Source organism: Eschrichtius robustus, chromosome 13 (genome assembly GCF_028021215.1).
Source record: "Eschrichtius robustus isolate mEscRob2 chromosome 13, mEscRob2.pri, whole genome shotgun sequence".
In the NCBI taxonomy this organism is placed as follows: Eukaryota; Metazoa; Chordata; class Mammalia; order Artiodactyla; family Eschrichtiidae; genus Eschrichtius; species Eschrichtius robustus.
Genome location: NC_090836.1, coordinates 27602029 through 27617251, shown reverse-complemented (window position 1 = coordinate 27617251; position 15223 = coordinate 27602029). Strand labels below are relative to the sequence as shown.

Genomic DNA, 15223 nt, shown 5'->3' with positions numbered 1-15223 from the left:
CACAAGCAAAAGGAAACTATTAAAAGAAAAAATTTAATAAAGGGGAATTATTCTCTTTTAATCTATTCTGAGGGGGGTGCTTTCTGGATAAAGGAAAATAAGCAGACACAAACTATTCAACTTTTCCAAATGTCCATAACAAAGCCTATTTTCTCAATGAGCCACTATAGCATTTGCAGGAACTAATGGTAAGGCGCTAGCTTTGAGACCCAAAATAAGGAGATTAAAAATCCCTTTTCTAGATGAAAAAGTATAACTGTAGTGACCCAGGAATCTATGCCAGAAATGAACAATTAACAAAAGATATGCAGGAATGACTATTCTGAAATAAGTACATTTACTGCAGCAGTGATAGATGGAATTGTCAGTACAGTTTTTTTAAGTTTACAGAAATGAGCCACCATCAAGACCATGAGGAAAAGAAGCACCTCCCCCATCCCTGCCAGCTGGTTCATCAGAGGCCTTCAGACACTGTATGATGACAGCTGCCCACTGAAGGTAGGGATTATGTGAATATCTTTTAATTTTCTATTTCTTTTTTCTACCTCCCCAATGCCCACAATGTGGTTAAGGCAAATCTCCCAGGTTAACAAAAACACATACAAGTTGGTCATTCAGTTCCAAAACTCAGAAACGGGCATTAGTTCTCAATGAGAATGAGCTTATACTGGGCACCACACCGACTTCAGAACAATGACTGCCATCATTGGCAGTTTCCTCCCTGCTTCCTCCTGAATCCTTCTCTTCCCTTCTTTTCACTGTTTACATAACCAGTGGCATGAGTTTACCGCTTTCTGTAAAAGGACTATAAAGGGTTCTAATTAGCACCCTAGTCAGTTCCCTAGTTCTTCCATGGGGGACAGCCTGTCTGAGTGTAACTACTCACATCCAAGTTTTTATTACACTAAGATGTTAAAAGAGTGAAAAAAGCTATGCATAATTCTCTTAATTAGAAAAATTAAAGTGGTTTGCCAACATATACCAATAGGATCATGGTATTGATATATTAATACTATATATACATATGTACCTGTATATATAATAGTATTAATATATATTATGTTAATATATACATTCTATATTATTCTATGCATTGTTATATAGCTATCCATTATAGTTTTTTTTAATGGAATAAAAGAGGAGAAAGGCAGTTTTGCCTGTTTTTGTAGAACATCTCAAATTTAACAGGATTCTTGAAAATTAATACTATTTACATAATTTCAAAGTTTAGTACATAACCATCACCCTGCTAATGAGATATGATAAGAAAGCAGTAGAAGCCTGAATTAGGTGAGTATTCCCAAGAGGTATGATTGCTCAGCAAAGACCAGAAAGCTACTTTTTGTTTCCATCTTCAGAATCTTTTTTAAGAATATGTTTTCCCTTTTCCTTGAAATGTCTTTTTTTCCCCTTCCTCACTAGCTGCAGTTGACCAGAGTTACTCTTTTTAATACTCTGGATAAACTAGACAAAAATATCAGAGACAGTATCTTCCCCATTACTGAAGATCAATAATTACTATCCTTATATTCAGAGATGTTAAAAAAAACTGGCAAATAAGGGACTTCCCTGGTAGCGCAGTGGTTAAGAATCCGCCTGCCAATGAAGGGAACACGAGTTCGAACCCTGGTCCCGGAAGATCCCACATGCCGCGGAGCAACTAAGCCTGTGCACCACAACTACTGAACCTGCACCCTAGAGCCCACGAGCCACAACTACTGAAGCCCGCGCCCTAGCTCTGCAACAAGAGAAGCCACCGCAACGAGAAGCCAGCGCACCGCAACAAAGAGTAACACCTGCTCGCGGCAACTAGCGAAAGCCCGTGCGCAGAACAAAGACACAATGCAGCCAAACAAACAAACAAAAAAACTGGCAATAAGAAATTTATGGGAGGTAGGAAAGTACATGGGTTAAGAGCCTGAGTTTAAAATCCTGGCTCCCCAGCCAGGTAAACTTGGACAAATTATTTAATCTGTCTGGACTTCTGGTTCCTCTTCTGTATAATGTGGATTACAGATCTTACTAGTGATGATTGAGTCTGTGCATGTAAAGCTCTTAGGACAATGTCTGACCAAAAAAGCAATTGCTCAATAAATGATAGCTATTATTGTTTTGACTCTTATGATTGTTAATTATAATTAAGAGGCTGAAGAAGTAGTCACAGATATAGAAGATAAAATCACACATAGTATGTTTGGGTTTAGAGAAGGGGGTGGGGATGTTAGTCAATGTTTTCAGTTATATATTCCACAAATTCATAATCTTTGCTACTATTCAGAGGCAGTAAATATTATAGTTATGTTTTAAAATTTAGGCCAGTCTACATTTCAATGTCTCACAATTTTTTAACCAGCACCAATTGAAAAAAGCATCCCAATTTCAGAGATGTTAAAATGTTAAAAAGATTTGATAAAATATTTTAGATTTTATGAAATACATTGAGACGGAAAACAATACAGTGATGCTTCAGGTCTCAGATGTTCTACAATCTCATCTTTTTGTATGAGAGCTGGAAATTAAAATCTTGCTTCTGATCATGCCTAGTTTCTACTTGTCAGATTGCTTTTTAAAGTATGCCCTTTAGAGATGGGCAGAAGAAAGGAGCACCATTAGTAGTTTTGACCTTAAAAGCCAAGTCCTAATAGTGAGAAATAACAGGCAAAGAAAAAAAAAGACTGTTCAAGGAGGGGACACCTGCAATGGTAAATGATAGATATAAGATAATGAAACTCCTGACAACATGACGAAGCATTCTGAGGCCTTTCAGTGGAGGAGCAACCCAGGGCCTACAAACTCCAGTATACTCTCGAATCAAGACATATCACAGCATCAGAAAGGATGCCAGGAATAATCAGAACTGTTACACTAAAAGGGATATCTAGTCCATGAAATCTCAAGGAGAACAAAGTATACTATTCCCAAGCCTTTCCTCACAATACACCCCTGCACAAAACTAGTACATACTGCTGATAGGAGAACATGAATGGTGCAGACACAGGACAGCTGAGACCACTGACAGAATATTTTAGTGTGCAAGCTGGGATTACTGGTCAGAAAAGGTTACATCTGACATTCTGTCTCCTCTATAGCCACGAAGCCATCTTGCCTCTCCTTGAATAACCTCGGTAATAAGGAACTCACGACCACCAAAGGAAACCAATTCCATATTCTGTCAGCGTTGTCAGAAAATTCTTATGTTGAAGCAAGATATGCCAAGCTAGTTTGGGGTTCTTCTGTTAACCCAATATTTACCGAGCCCTTGAGTGGACTCTGAGGGGCCCCTGAGGAGCAATGGCAATGGATGACTCAAGTTAGGGAATGGTGCGACAGGCACAGGAAAAACAAGGAGAAATTTAGTGAAGTGGAGGTGGCTGGCAAGAGTGAATGCAGGAGGATTTAAAAGCTAAGAGAGAGCTGACCACAGGTCCTGACCAGCAGCTATGTGGACCATGGAAGATCAACTGCCACTTGAGTCACCAGAGAACCGGCATTAAAGGTGAAAGCCAGGCTTCAGTCAGGAAACAGAGGCAGGGTGTGGTTCTCTGATGCAATTCAGGCTTTAAGGAAGTCTGACATAAAAGTGGGGCTCAAGATAGCACAGGAGGAAATACTGAGGAGAGAGGCCAGCAGTAAAAGGCAGTTTTGGCAGGGACTAAGGGGAGGAAAGGACTAAGCGGGAAGTGGATAAAAGGGGGTGGGAAAATATGTGCCTAAAAAGCTTGTACCTTGGGCAGTAACTTGTACTCAGTAGGTACAAATGTAAACAACCAATCACAATCCAGAGAGACAGCGCTAGATCAGAGATACACATAAGATGCAAAAAGAAACCCAAACTGTGAGAGTAGTATTTGTGTTAAGCCTAACAAAAATACCAAAAAAGTTATTATTTGAACATTTCCCAAGCACTGTTCTAAGCCCTTTAAAAACAATAACATTTTTATTCTTCCGACAACTCCACGATGGAGGTAATATATCATGTTATCATTTTATAGATGAGGAAACTGAGTCAAAAAGAGTTCCAAGTCACCCAGTTAATTACTAGAGAAGAATTCAAACCCAGCCAGTCCAACTCCAGAGCCCACACTCTAAACCACTAGAATGTATTCTTCTCACCTTGATTTCTAGGCCCCAACACAACTGCCTGGTCCATAGTAAACACTGAAACACTTGTTGAAGGACTGAAAGATCCAGCTTTAGTGGGATCTTAGGAAGGAAAATTTATAATGAAGGATATAAGGATCTGAAAAGAGAACACAGATATACTGATGGAATTAATTGGCTAATGGCTCTGAATGGAACCTGTGGGTAGACTTGCTTTTCCAGCCTGCTATGGATTTTCAGCTTGTGTCAGCAGGAAGGTGCTCCAATCAGATGCATGAACCAGCACACGGGCTCATGGGTAACTCCAAAGGCACAAGTCAGATATGCAGTCTTCCTCAAAGTGTGGACGCAGCACAGTCAAAAACGTGCCTTCCTCTGAAATATGATCACTCTGGTCACTGTTCTTACACCCAATGTGACCTTATACCCTGGTGTTTATTATACATCATATCCCCCTTCTAGGATGGAAATCTGTCCCATTCATCTTTGGATTCCCAACATCACTTATCAATATTGGTTCATCATCAATATGACACCATTAAGGTAAGGTAGCATGTTTTAGGAAAAGAAATGTTACATGTTAGTCAATTTTCTGTAGAGGAAATAAAGATGACTTTTGTTTAAAAGTTGTATTTTTCTACAAGTGGTTTTTAGGAATTAATTTTAACCGAATTTGTCTATAATTTGATAACTTCCCATACATTATACTACATTGCACTTGAAACTATAAGCAATGATCCCTCAGTATTCTTCAGCTGGGGTATCTTATAATTTATTTGGCTCTACATACTGACTTTTCACCTCCTAAACATACTCATTAGCACGTGTTTTAAAAATACAAATAGCATATGGTAAAGTCATGGCACTTTTAAAGGCTACTGATTAACATGTGTCCTAACACAAAATTCTGCCAGAGGCCCCAGGGAACAATCCAGCCTTGCAGAGCAGACTAGATACCTGTCTGCAGCAAGGCTTCACTGCGGCTCGGTGCAGTCCCCAGAACGGAAGCAGCTCCCTGGTTTCTGCAGATGCAGCAGTTGGTGAAGTTGACAGTTTAATTCCAGTGAGTGGGTATGTGTATGAGAGGGGCACAGCAGCTGGGTTTGTGTTCACTCTATTCCTGCATAAGTGAGGCAATAATACAAAACAGATTACGGGCTCTCAGAGTACTTTCTGGTGCTAATGTCCACCCACTATTAACTGCATTCCAAGGACAGATGACTAATTCTGGACAATGCTCTACAGACAATGCCAAATTTATTCCTGAAAACACACACACACACACACAACTCCTAAAGCATGACTAATGCATGATTATTCTAGGTTTAATATTGAATAGTTCAAATAAGACTAAATGTTTATATGAATTTTGAAAGGTCCATTTCTATACTGAAGGGTTACTGGCAAAGGTTTAACCAAAGTCACTGAATTGGATATAGAGTATTCCATTATAAACATCAATAACAGGCAGTTAGGAGCCATAGAAAGCTTTGACCATGGGAAGCAGATGAACAATACCCAGATTTAAGAAAATTAATTGGGGGAGGGGGGCGACGTAATGTGGATAGCTGGTGGGAAAAGTGCCCTGAAATAAGACAAAGGCCACCATCATGAAATGAAGAAGAATCAATAACAACTGGGTGGCTAACTCGGTAGCAAGTAGATAAGAGGGAAGAGCAGATTTAAAATAAACTTTGAAGTCTAACAAAAGCAAGGTTAATAATTCCTCCAAGAAAGTCAGGAGGAGGGGCTAGATTGCAGCAGAAAAAGGAGCTGCAATTTGATGCCCTTAGAATATTTACATTTATTCAGCAGTAAAGATTAAGAGAAAGAAGCCCAGAGGGTGGATGACACCACCAAATAAGAGGTGGCAGGAAATAATGGGAATGCTGGAGGAGAGAAAAGAGAAAAATGACCTAGTCAAAGGAATAAACTTGGAGATCCAGTTGAAGTATGAAAATCAGGACCAAGAAAAGAGCTTTAAAAAGAAGCAAATACCGGGAATTCCCTGGCGGCCCAGTGGTTAGGACGCTGCCCTTCCACTGCCAAAGTCGCGGGTTCGATCCCTGGTTGGGGAACTAAGATCCCACAAGTCACATGGCATGGCCAAAAAAAGAAAAAATAAGGAAATACCACCCAGAAATTAAGAATAAGGACCGCAGAATTCCCTGGCGGTCCAGTGGTTAGGACTTGGCACTTTCACTGGTCAGGGAAGCCTCGCTGCACGGCCAAAAACAAAAACAGAAAAAAACAATAAGGGCTACAAACAGGCTACTGGATAATACGTAGGAATTCACTGCTGACTTAGAACACTGATCAAGTTTAGAACAGAAGCCAGCCTAGAACAAGAAAAGGAAGTGGGTAGAAGGACAGGATGAGGGGATGAAGAAGCGGAGGCAGCAACGGAAGTATATGTAGCAGTTTAAGGAAGAAAGCTCCAGAGAATATCAAAGTTTAAAGTCTAGGAAGACCTCATTTGGAGAGAAGTGGAGGTGTAGGACAAAGAACCTGTGAAATGAGGAGTGGATTCATCCTCCAGATTAGGAAAGAAAGAGAGGGCAGCAATAAAGGACACTAAGAAACCAAGACTGAAATGAAAGGTCACTGTGTTCACGTCAGATACTCCAGTTGGATATAAATTGTCTATCAGCGTAAATTAAAGTCTACTTCAACTTACGGGTTAAGCTGAGAAACAAGAACAAAGCAAAAAAGTATACCAAATGTAAAAAATACAATTAGAAATCAACCGGAAATGGGCAAAAAGTTTGCCAAAAATACAGAGGGCCAATATGATGTGTTAGTTGAGGGACAATCTATATCATTCTTTGCCGTGCACCTAAAAAATGTTGGTTGTCTGGGCTCAAGACCAAAGGTGGGGTTTACCCTAGCTTGGAAATGCAGAGTAGTTGATAAAGTTGGTTGCACATCAGAATCATCTGGGGCTCTGTCAAAAATACAGCTAACCCTACCCGCTGGAGATTCTGACTCATTCTATCTAAGGTACTGCTGGTTTTTAATTAGCACTACAAGTAATTTTGATGCAGTCGGTAGGATGGCATTTGGAAACCAAGCTGATTATCAGAATTATCTGATATACTTTTAAAAAATACAGATTCATGAGCTCGTGTCTAAACCTACTGAATCTCACACACTATACTCACATCCATAAAATTAAATGCATTATGCTTAAATCCTTTTTCAATCAACTTTCCAGCAAATGCATGTAGAAAAGAATTTTCAGGCAAACCTTGGAGATATTGCAGTTCAGTTCCAGGTCACTGCACTAAAGTGAATATTGTAATAAAGCAAGTCACAATTTTTTGGCTTTCCAGTACATATAAAACTATGTCTACAGTACACTACAGTCTATTAAGTGTGCAACAGTATTATGTTTCCAAAAACTGTACATACCGTACTTTAAAAATACGTTATTGGACTTCCCTGGTGGCGCAGTGGTTAAGAATCCGCCTGCCAATGCAGGGGACACGGGTTCAAGCCCTGGTCCGGGAAGATCCCACATGCAGCGGAGCAACTAAGCCCATGCATCACAACTACTGAGACTGCACTCTAGAGCTCGCGAGCCACAACTGCTGAAGCCCACTCGCCCGAGAGCCCACGTGCCGCAACTATTGAACCCACGCACTGCACTACTGAAGTCCGTGTGCTCTAGGGCTCACGTGATGCAACTACTGAGCCCGCGTGCTGCAACTACTGAAGCCTATGCACCTAGAGCCTGTGCTCCACAACAAGAGAAGCCACCACAATGAGAAGCCTGTGCACGGCAGTGAAGAGTAGCCCCCGCTCACTGCAACTAGAGAAAGCCAGCACGGAGCAATAAAGACCCAACACAGCCAAAAAATAAATAAAATTTTAAAAAAATACTTTATTGCTAACAAATGCTAACCATCATCTGGGCCTTCAGCAAGTCGTAATCATTTTGCAAGGTGGAGGTTCTTGCCTCGATGCTGATGGCTGCTGACTGATCAGGGTGAGGTTGGAGTGGCTGTGACAATTTCTTAAAGATAAGACAATGAAGTTTGCTGACTTCAATTGACTCTTCCTTTCATAAACGATTTCTCCGTAGCATGCAATGCTATTTGATAGCATTTTACCCACAGTGGAACTTCTTTCAAAATTGGAGTCAATCTCAAACCCTACCTCTGCTTTATCAACTCAGTCTATGTATTGATCATATTCTAACTCTTTGTTGTCATTTCAACAATCTTCACAGTATCTTCACTGGGAGTAGAGTCCATCTCAAGAAACCACTTTCTTGGCTTCCCTGGTGGCGCAGTGGTTGAGAATCTGCCTGCCAATGCAGGGAACACAGGTTCGAGCCCTGGTCTGGGAGGATCCCACATGCCGCAGAGCGGCTAGGCCCGTGAGCCACAATTACTGAGCCTGCGCGTCTGGAGCCTGTGCTCCGCAACAAGAGAGGCCGCGATAGTGAGAGGCCCCGTGCACCGCGATGAAGAGTGGCCCCCTTGCCACAACTAGAGAAAGCCCTTGCACAGAAATGAAGACCCAACACAGCCATAAATAAATAAAAATAAATAAATTTAAAAAAAAAAAGAAACCACTTTCTTTACTCATCCATAAAAAGCGATTCCTCATCCATAAAAAGCGATTCCTCATCCATTCAAGTTTTACTATGAGACTGCAGCAACTCAGTCACATCTCCAGGCTCAATTTCTATTCTAGCTCTCTTGTTATTTCCACTGAAGTCTTGAACCCCTCAAATTCATCCGCGAGGGCTGGAATCAAGTTCCCCCAAATTCCTGTGAATGTTGGTATTCTGACGTCTTCTCATGAATCACAAATGTTCTTAATGGCATCTAAAATGGTGAATCCTTTCCAGAAGATTTTCAATTGACTTTACCCAGATTCATCAGAGGAATCACTATCTATGATAACTATAGCCTTATAAAATGCATTTCTTAAATAATAAGACTTGAAAGTTGACATGACTCCTTGGGGAATTCCCTGGTGGTCCAGTGGTTAGGACTCTGCACTTTCACTGCTGAGGGCACAGGTTCAATCCCTGGTCAGGGAACTAAGATCCCACAAGCCACACTGCACAGCCAATTAATTAAATTAAATTAATTAATTTAAAAAGAAGAAGAAATGACTCCTTGATCCATGGGCTGCAGAATGGATATCGTGGCAGCAGGCATGAAAACATTAATCTGGTTGTACGTCTCCATCAGAGCTCTTGCGTGACCAGGTGCATTGTCAATGAGCAGTGATATTTTGAAAGGAATATTTTTTTCGGAGCAGTAGGGCTTAAAATATTCAGTAAACCATGTTGTAAACAAATGTACTGTCACCAGGCTCTGTTGCTCCATTTATAGAGCACAGACAGAGTAGATTTAGCGTAATTCTAAAGGGCCCTAGGATTTTCAGAATGGTAAATGAGCACTGGCTTCAACTTCAAATCACCAGCTGCATTAATCCGTAACAAGAGGGTCACCCTGACTACACCAAGATTGAATCCACGTGCCCTTTAATACAGACGTAATGGCCTTGGGCCAACCCCTAATTCCTACCCCAATAAGTCCAGGTCCTCTTCTCTGTCACCAGTTAGATCCATGACCCTGAGTTTTTCTCAGTAGAGGAAAGGAATGCAAGCAAATAGGTGATTGTGGATTAAAAGTCTCTCAATGTTCCTAGGTTCACAAGTTTACATGGCTATTCATTGAAAGACGACTGACTACTCTTTAAACTGCTCTTGGCCTTCCAAGAAAAAAGAAAACTCTTCCTGGTTCCTGATCCTCTGAAGGACTTTCCTATTTCAAAGTCCATCTTAAGCAGCTTCTAAGAATCATTGATGAAATTAACATCACCATTTTATTATAAATCTTTAGCTAAATTGTGTTTAGATCACTGTTTCAAATATAATATGCATTCATTAATGTTACAAACAATATTAGCCCTAACATATATGAAACACAGTAACTGTATTGCACTTTGCCTCCAAAGCTCTGGGAAACCTTAAGAACTAGTATTATAAGCATGTGAGTACTGAAGCCAGAGAGACCTGGTTCAAATCCTATCTCTGAAGCTTAGGCTGGTTGTAGAGCACTGCAACTTGGTTTTTCTTTTTCTCTAAAATGATAATACCATCTATCTTGCAGTGCTGTCAATAAGAATAAGTAATACACATATAGTCCTGGTTCAGAACCAGCATTCAATAAACAGTAATTACTCTTATTGCTATAACCCAAATCTTCATCCCTCCTCCTCCAACAAAGGTAAAATTAGTCCTCAAAAAGTGCTCAGGATATTGGAGTATGTGTTGAAAATCAAGTATTCTAACCATGGTGAGAATTGGAAAAAGGAATTCTACTTATAGAAAGTCTGCGCAAATAGTGTATAAAGTCCTTCACCACAAAGCACCCAGATGCTGAATAAATTACAACAGATATACTTTTAAATGTATTGCTGAAATCATAAGAAAATAAAGGAGATTCCCAAGGACAAGAGAAAAAAAGAAAAAGAACAATAAACCTAAACTCCAGTGGGGGAACCTAGAGCCCAGGAACTGCAGCTCTTGCAGCGGAAGGGGAGACATGGGCCTTGAGCTTGTGAAATGGGAAAGGACTGAATCTGGGACCCATACTGAAGAGGCTACACCTTGGATAAAAGGATGGTGCAGGAAAAATCTGCCTTCCATCCAAGTCAACTTATAAGAAAGTCTGCAGACCTACACTAAGCCTAAGTGGAAAAATTAATGACAACAATGCTGATCTCTCCTTAGCAAACCTGAACTAAATTTACACATTCTTCAAGTCAGAGAAATGCTTGGCTGATCAAAGTGGTCATGGGTTGGAAGTAGAAACAAACATATTTTATAAAAAAAGGCATCTTCAATAAGGATCCTTCAGGATTCCCATAAAACTAAGGAGTAACTAAGGAAATACGCTACCTTCAGTGATATTCAATAGACAAATTCTCCCCCACCCCCAAGAGTTTCAGATATTCAGACTATAGAAAAGAAAAAAGGGAAAGGCACAGAAAAAAGCTGGACCAAAAAAAAAAAACAAAACAAAACCACACACACACACAAAATAAGAAAATTTTCATCCTACTGTATGTGTATAAAATATCCCTTTAAATGTATGTTCTTACCATAATGGAATTATATGATTTATGTGATGTGTGGTTAAGAGCACTGCCTTTAATGCCAGGCACACTTGAATTTGAATCTAGCTAAACAAGTACCAGTTTACGATTCCAAGCAAGTTAGTAAAACTTTCTGTGCCTCAATTTCTTTAGCTGGAAAATGGGCATAATACTACCTACCTATTAAAATTGTTGTGAAATAAATTCATACACATACATATTCAGGTGTGCATCACAAAGCACAGTTCTTAGATATAGAAAATGCACTCAATAAACAGTAGCTATTATGAACACCATAGGGGAAGGATTTTCATGCATCCAACAAGTATTTACAGTGTCTCTTATGTGCCAGTCCTAGTGCCAGACATTTTGGGAAACAGAAACGGATAATGACTCCTTGTTATGATTCTAACCTGCATGCTTGTTTTGTGTCAGCCATTTATCTATATAATCTTACTTTATTCTCCCCACAATCTTATAAAGTACTGTTATCTCCATTGTCCAGATGAAGAAATTGAGAAATTAAGAGACTTGATTCAATTCATAAAACCGGTAGTATAAGGACTTGAACTTGGGCACTATATGACCCCAAAGCCTATGTCTTAATTTAATTACCTCACCTAGATGAGGACATTGCCATTCAGATATATATGGAGGATGTGGTTGGTAGACTTTTTTTCTTTGTCTTTCCCTTTCTTTCTTTTTTTTTTTTTTTGAGAAAAAGCAGAGAACTCTAAAAATAACGGATTTCACAGTCACGGAATATAACACAATACCACTAAACTGAATTCTTAGTTTTTGTTCCTTCTTCAAGAGGGAAGGTAACACTTCAATTATGAGTAACATCCATTATACATGTAATGGGTCTAAATGTTGTAGTTTCCATATATAAATACTTTTCTAGGTACTAGAGAGTAAATTGGCACTTCTTGGGAATTTAAACCTGGTTTACTTTTTGATGAGGGGAGGATCCTACTTATATAATGATAAACAGTTGGATGAAACTTAATAGGCAGGCAGATTAGATTCAAAGAAGGAAGCAATTTCTAAAATGTTTTTACCTCACCAAATTGAATGGGGTGAGGTCACTCAACAGTGTCAGACTACTTTTCAAAACATTAGGTCACTCTCCAACAGATACTATAGATTACATCATGGTAAAGAGGAACAATCATACCTAGGAAGATCCAGTAATTAATTTTCAACCCTGAAAATAATGGCAACAAGAACTTTGAGTTCTTTTAAACAATACTGAGACACCCTAACAGATTAGAAAAGTTATTGCTAGGTTCTCCATCTTGTTAAAAAAAAAAAAAAGAAAGTGTTCTGGATTTTCTCTGTAGAAAAAAGAGAATAGAAAAGGAAAAAGGACTCTTCCATAAGCACAGCTGCCATGCAGAAATGATTTATACTGCTCACTCCTACTTCTAGGAGGCAATTCATCTTTTGCTCACCTACTCAAAGAGTTTGAAACTAAGCACGAGATTTTCAGTAAAATAATGATGTAAAGAAATTGGATCCCTTTACCCTCCAACTGAAAACTGCTGATGATTAAGAAATCGAGTAGCTCAAACAATTAAAAAATTCATAAATAAGTAACTTCAAAACAAAATAACGAATTCTCACTTAAAAGGAAGAAAACACCCTTCTACTCATTTTAGAGTGAATCTGGAAGAGATTTTAGAGATTATTTCACCAGAGTCTTCATTTCGAAGATGAGGAAATTGAGACCTAAAGCATTGTGATTCGATTACTTGTTTATATATTTTCTCACATCACTATTTCTGCCCTTACCTAATGTGGCTATAAATTTGTAATTCATCACCCACCATGCTTTTCTGTCCTATGAGTAAGTACTACAGCTTCAGGACGGAACAGAGAACAATTTTAAAGCTCCAAGACTTCACAGTTAAACCATCATAACAGCTTTGCTTAATAATAATAAAATGAGCGTAAGTGAATAAAAGCATTTGTATTTCTGCTACTCAAATAAGGTTTCTGCCTCATAACTGGTCTATATACAAGCCATCTCTGCTTATGGCACAATAGGAGCTCAAAAGCCGCGGGTGGGGGTTAAAGAAAAGTTTTGCAATTCAAGAAAAAAAATCCCTAATGTGTTCTACGTAGCTTCAAGCCCGCCTAGGGAGAACAGAATGCCTTTAAAGAGCGAAGGAGAAGTTGTGGGATGCAACAGATCATTTTGAGGATTTCTTCCAAGACTAAGAGTCGATGGAGAATTCAGAATTCAAAATACCGCATTACTGATATCTTAATTTATCAACACAAAACCACAATAAAAATTGAATTTCTTGATAGTAGGAACATGTTTCCTTCTGAGAGACCTGCAGCTTTTCACACTCAAGCGTCTTTTTCAAAAGGGAAAACCGGAGGACTCAGGATTGCTGGTCCGAGGTCACTCAACAGGTAGGCGGCCGGGCCAGGACGAACATCAGCCTCCCGCATTTACTGTACTAGTCCTTCACAAGGTCTGCCGAAAGCAACTTAGCGAAAAACCTTAAACTTCAGTATCTAGAAAACAGGTTATTAATTCCTAATCAAACTTAAAAAAAAGAGTTATCCTTTACTTCCGGAATTCCCTGGTAAGTGACCTCCAGGACTGATAAGTTCAGCCTCAGGCGCGCTCCCGCCAAGGACCTTTGGGGGAAGGGACAAAATAGGTAAAGTGGGTGGGCGGCCCGGCGCAGCCCTCTGGGAAGGTTTCCGAGCTGGCTCCCACCGCTACGGCGGACGGGGCGCACCTGCAGGGCGCTCGGCGGTCCATCACCTGCGACAACACCCCCGCCCACCCCTTACCTCCCGAGGCGCTTACCTGGGGCGTCTGCGGGGGCCTGGCCCCTGAACGTGGCCTTCTCGGCCCATTGCAGGTGCGACGAGGGCCGACTCCACGGCCGGGGGGTCCCAGGCGGCAGGTAGGAGGGGTTGGACTTCCGCCGGATCGCCACCCGTCTGAAGCTGTAGTGGCCCTCGCCACTCATTTTGCTGCGTTCGCTCGCGGCTCGGCACCCTCGCCCGCCCTCGTCCGGCCGCAAGCGCGCGCTCGGCGGGCTCCTGAGGGGCGACCGGACCCCCGGGGGCGTTGCTTGCATGCCCAGGCTCGGCGCGACTCGACGGAGACAACTTCGGGGCTGCTCGGCGCCGGCGCCCTTCTGCTCCGGCGTCTCCTCGGCAAGCGCTTCCTCGTCCCTTCCTCCCGGGACTCCCAGGGCCGCGCCGTGAGTTTGGCTCCGACTCCCTGTGCGGCAGCCGCCACGCCCGGGTCTCTGCGGCTCGCGCTCTCACCTGACGCCGCCACTGCAGCGGCTGACTTGGGCTGCCACCACCCTCTCCTCTCTGGACCAATCGCCAGCCAGCCCCCGAGAGCGCCGAGAGTTCGGCCTGTGGTCGCCACTGCCGCCGCCGCCGCCGCCGCCGCCGCCGCCGCCGCCGCCGCGTCCTGATCCCGCTGGGGCAGCAGCCCAGCACGCTCGCGCGGTGCCGCCGGGAGCGTGCGCGCGGTGCCGCCGGGAGCGTTCCGGGCAGCTCCTCCCCTCCCCCTTCCCCTCCCCCTCTCCTCCCCTGCCTCTTCCCTCTCTCCTCCCCCATCCCCAGCGAGCCCCGGCTCGCCCTCGGGTCTCGACCGGAACCACGAAGGCGAGGGCGCTCACCTGCGGACGCATACCTGGGGTGCGCCGAAGGTCAGCCGCGCTCACCGGTGGGCCACGCCCTGGACTCGGGGAGAAAGAAGAGATCATTACAGCTACTCTGGACTCTGTACAGGGCCTGCCATTCTCGCAGAGCCACACGGCAAGGGTTACACGTATGTCTCAAGCTGCTTCTGAGCCCTTGATAATGATCTTACCAGTGAGGTATTTCAGATAAGGAAACCAAGGTGCGGAACCTACACAAAGTCACACAATACTGCAGAGCTAGAATGCTTACCCGAGACTCTGCCCCAAAGTCTGTCCTTATCTCACTGAACTAAAAAATCTTGCCAGGACCT

At 42.0% G+C, this 15223-nt stretch overlaps 1 protein-coding gene across 1 annotated transcript in view; it reads right to left on the bottom strand.

The window, feature by feature from the left end:
* The window catches only part of FGD4 (FYVE, RhoGEF and PH domain containing 4), a 210687-nt gene extending 196453 nt beyond the window's left edge, over positions 1-14234 (bottom strand). Inside the window, exon 1 of the mRNA XM_068560069.1 lies at positions 14054-14234. Coding sequence (XP_068416170.1) covers positions 14054-14219 — 166 coding nt within the window. The 5' untranslated portion in view covers positions 14220-14234. The remainder of the gene's footprint in view (positions 1-14053) is intronic.
* Between the last annotated feature and the right edge of the window lie 989 nt (positions 14235-15223).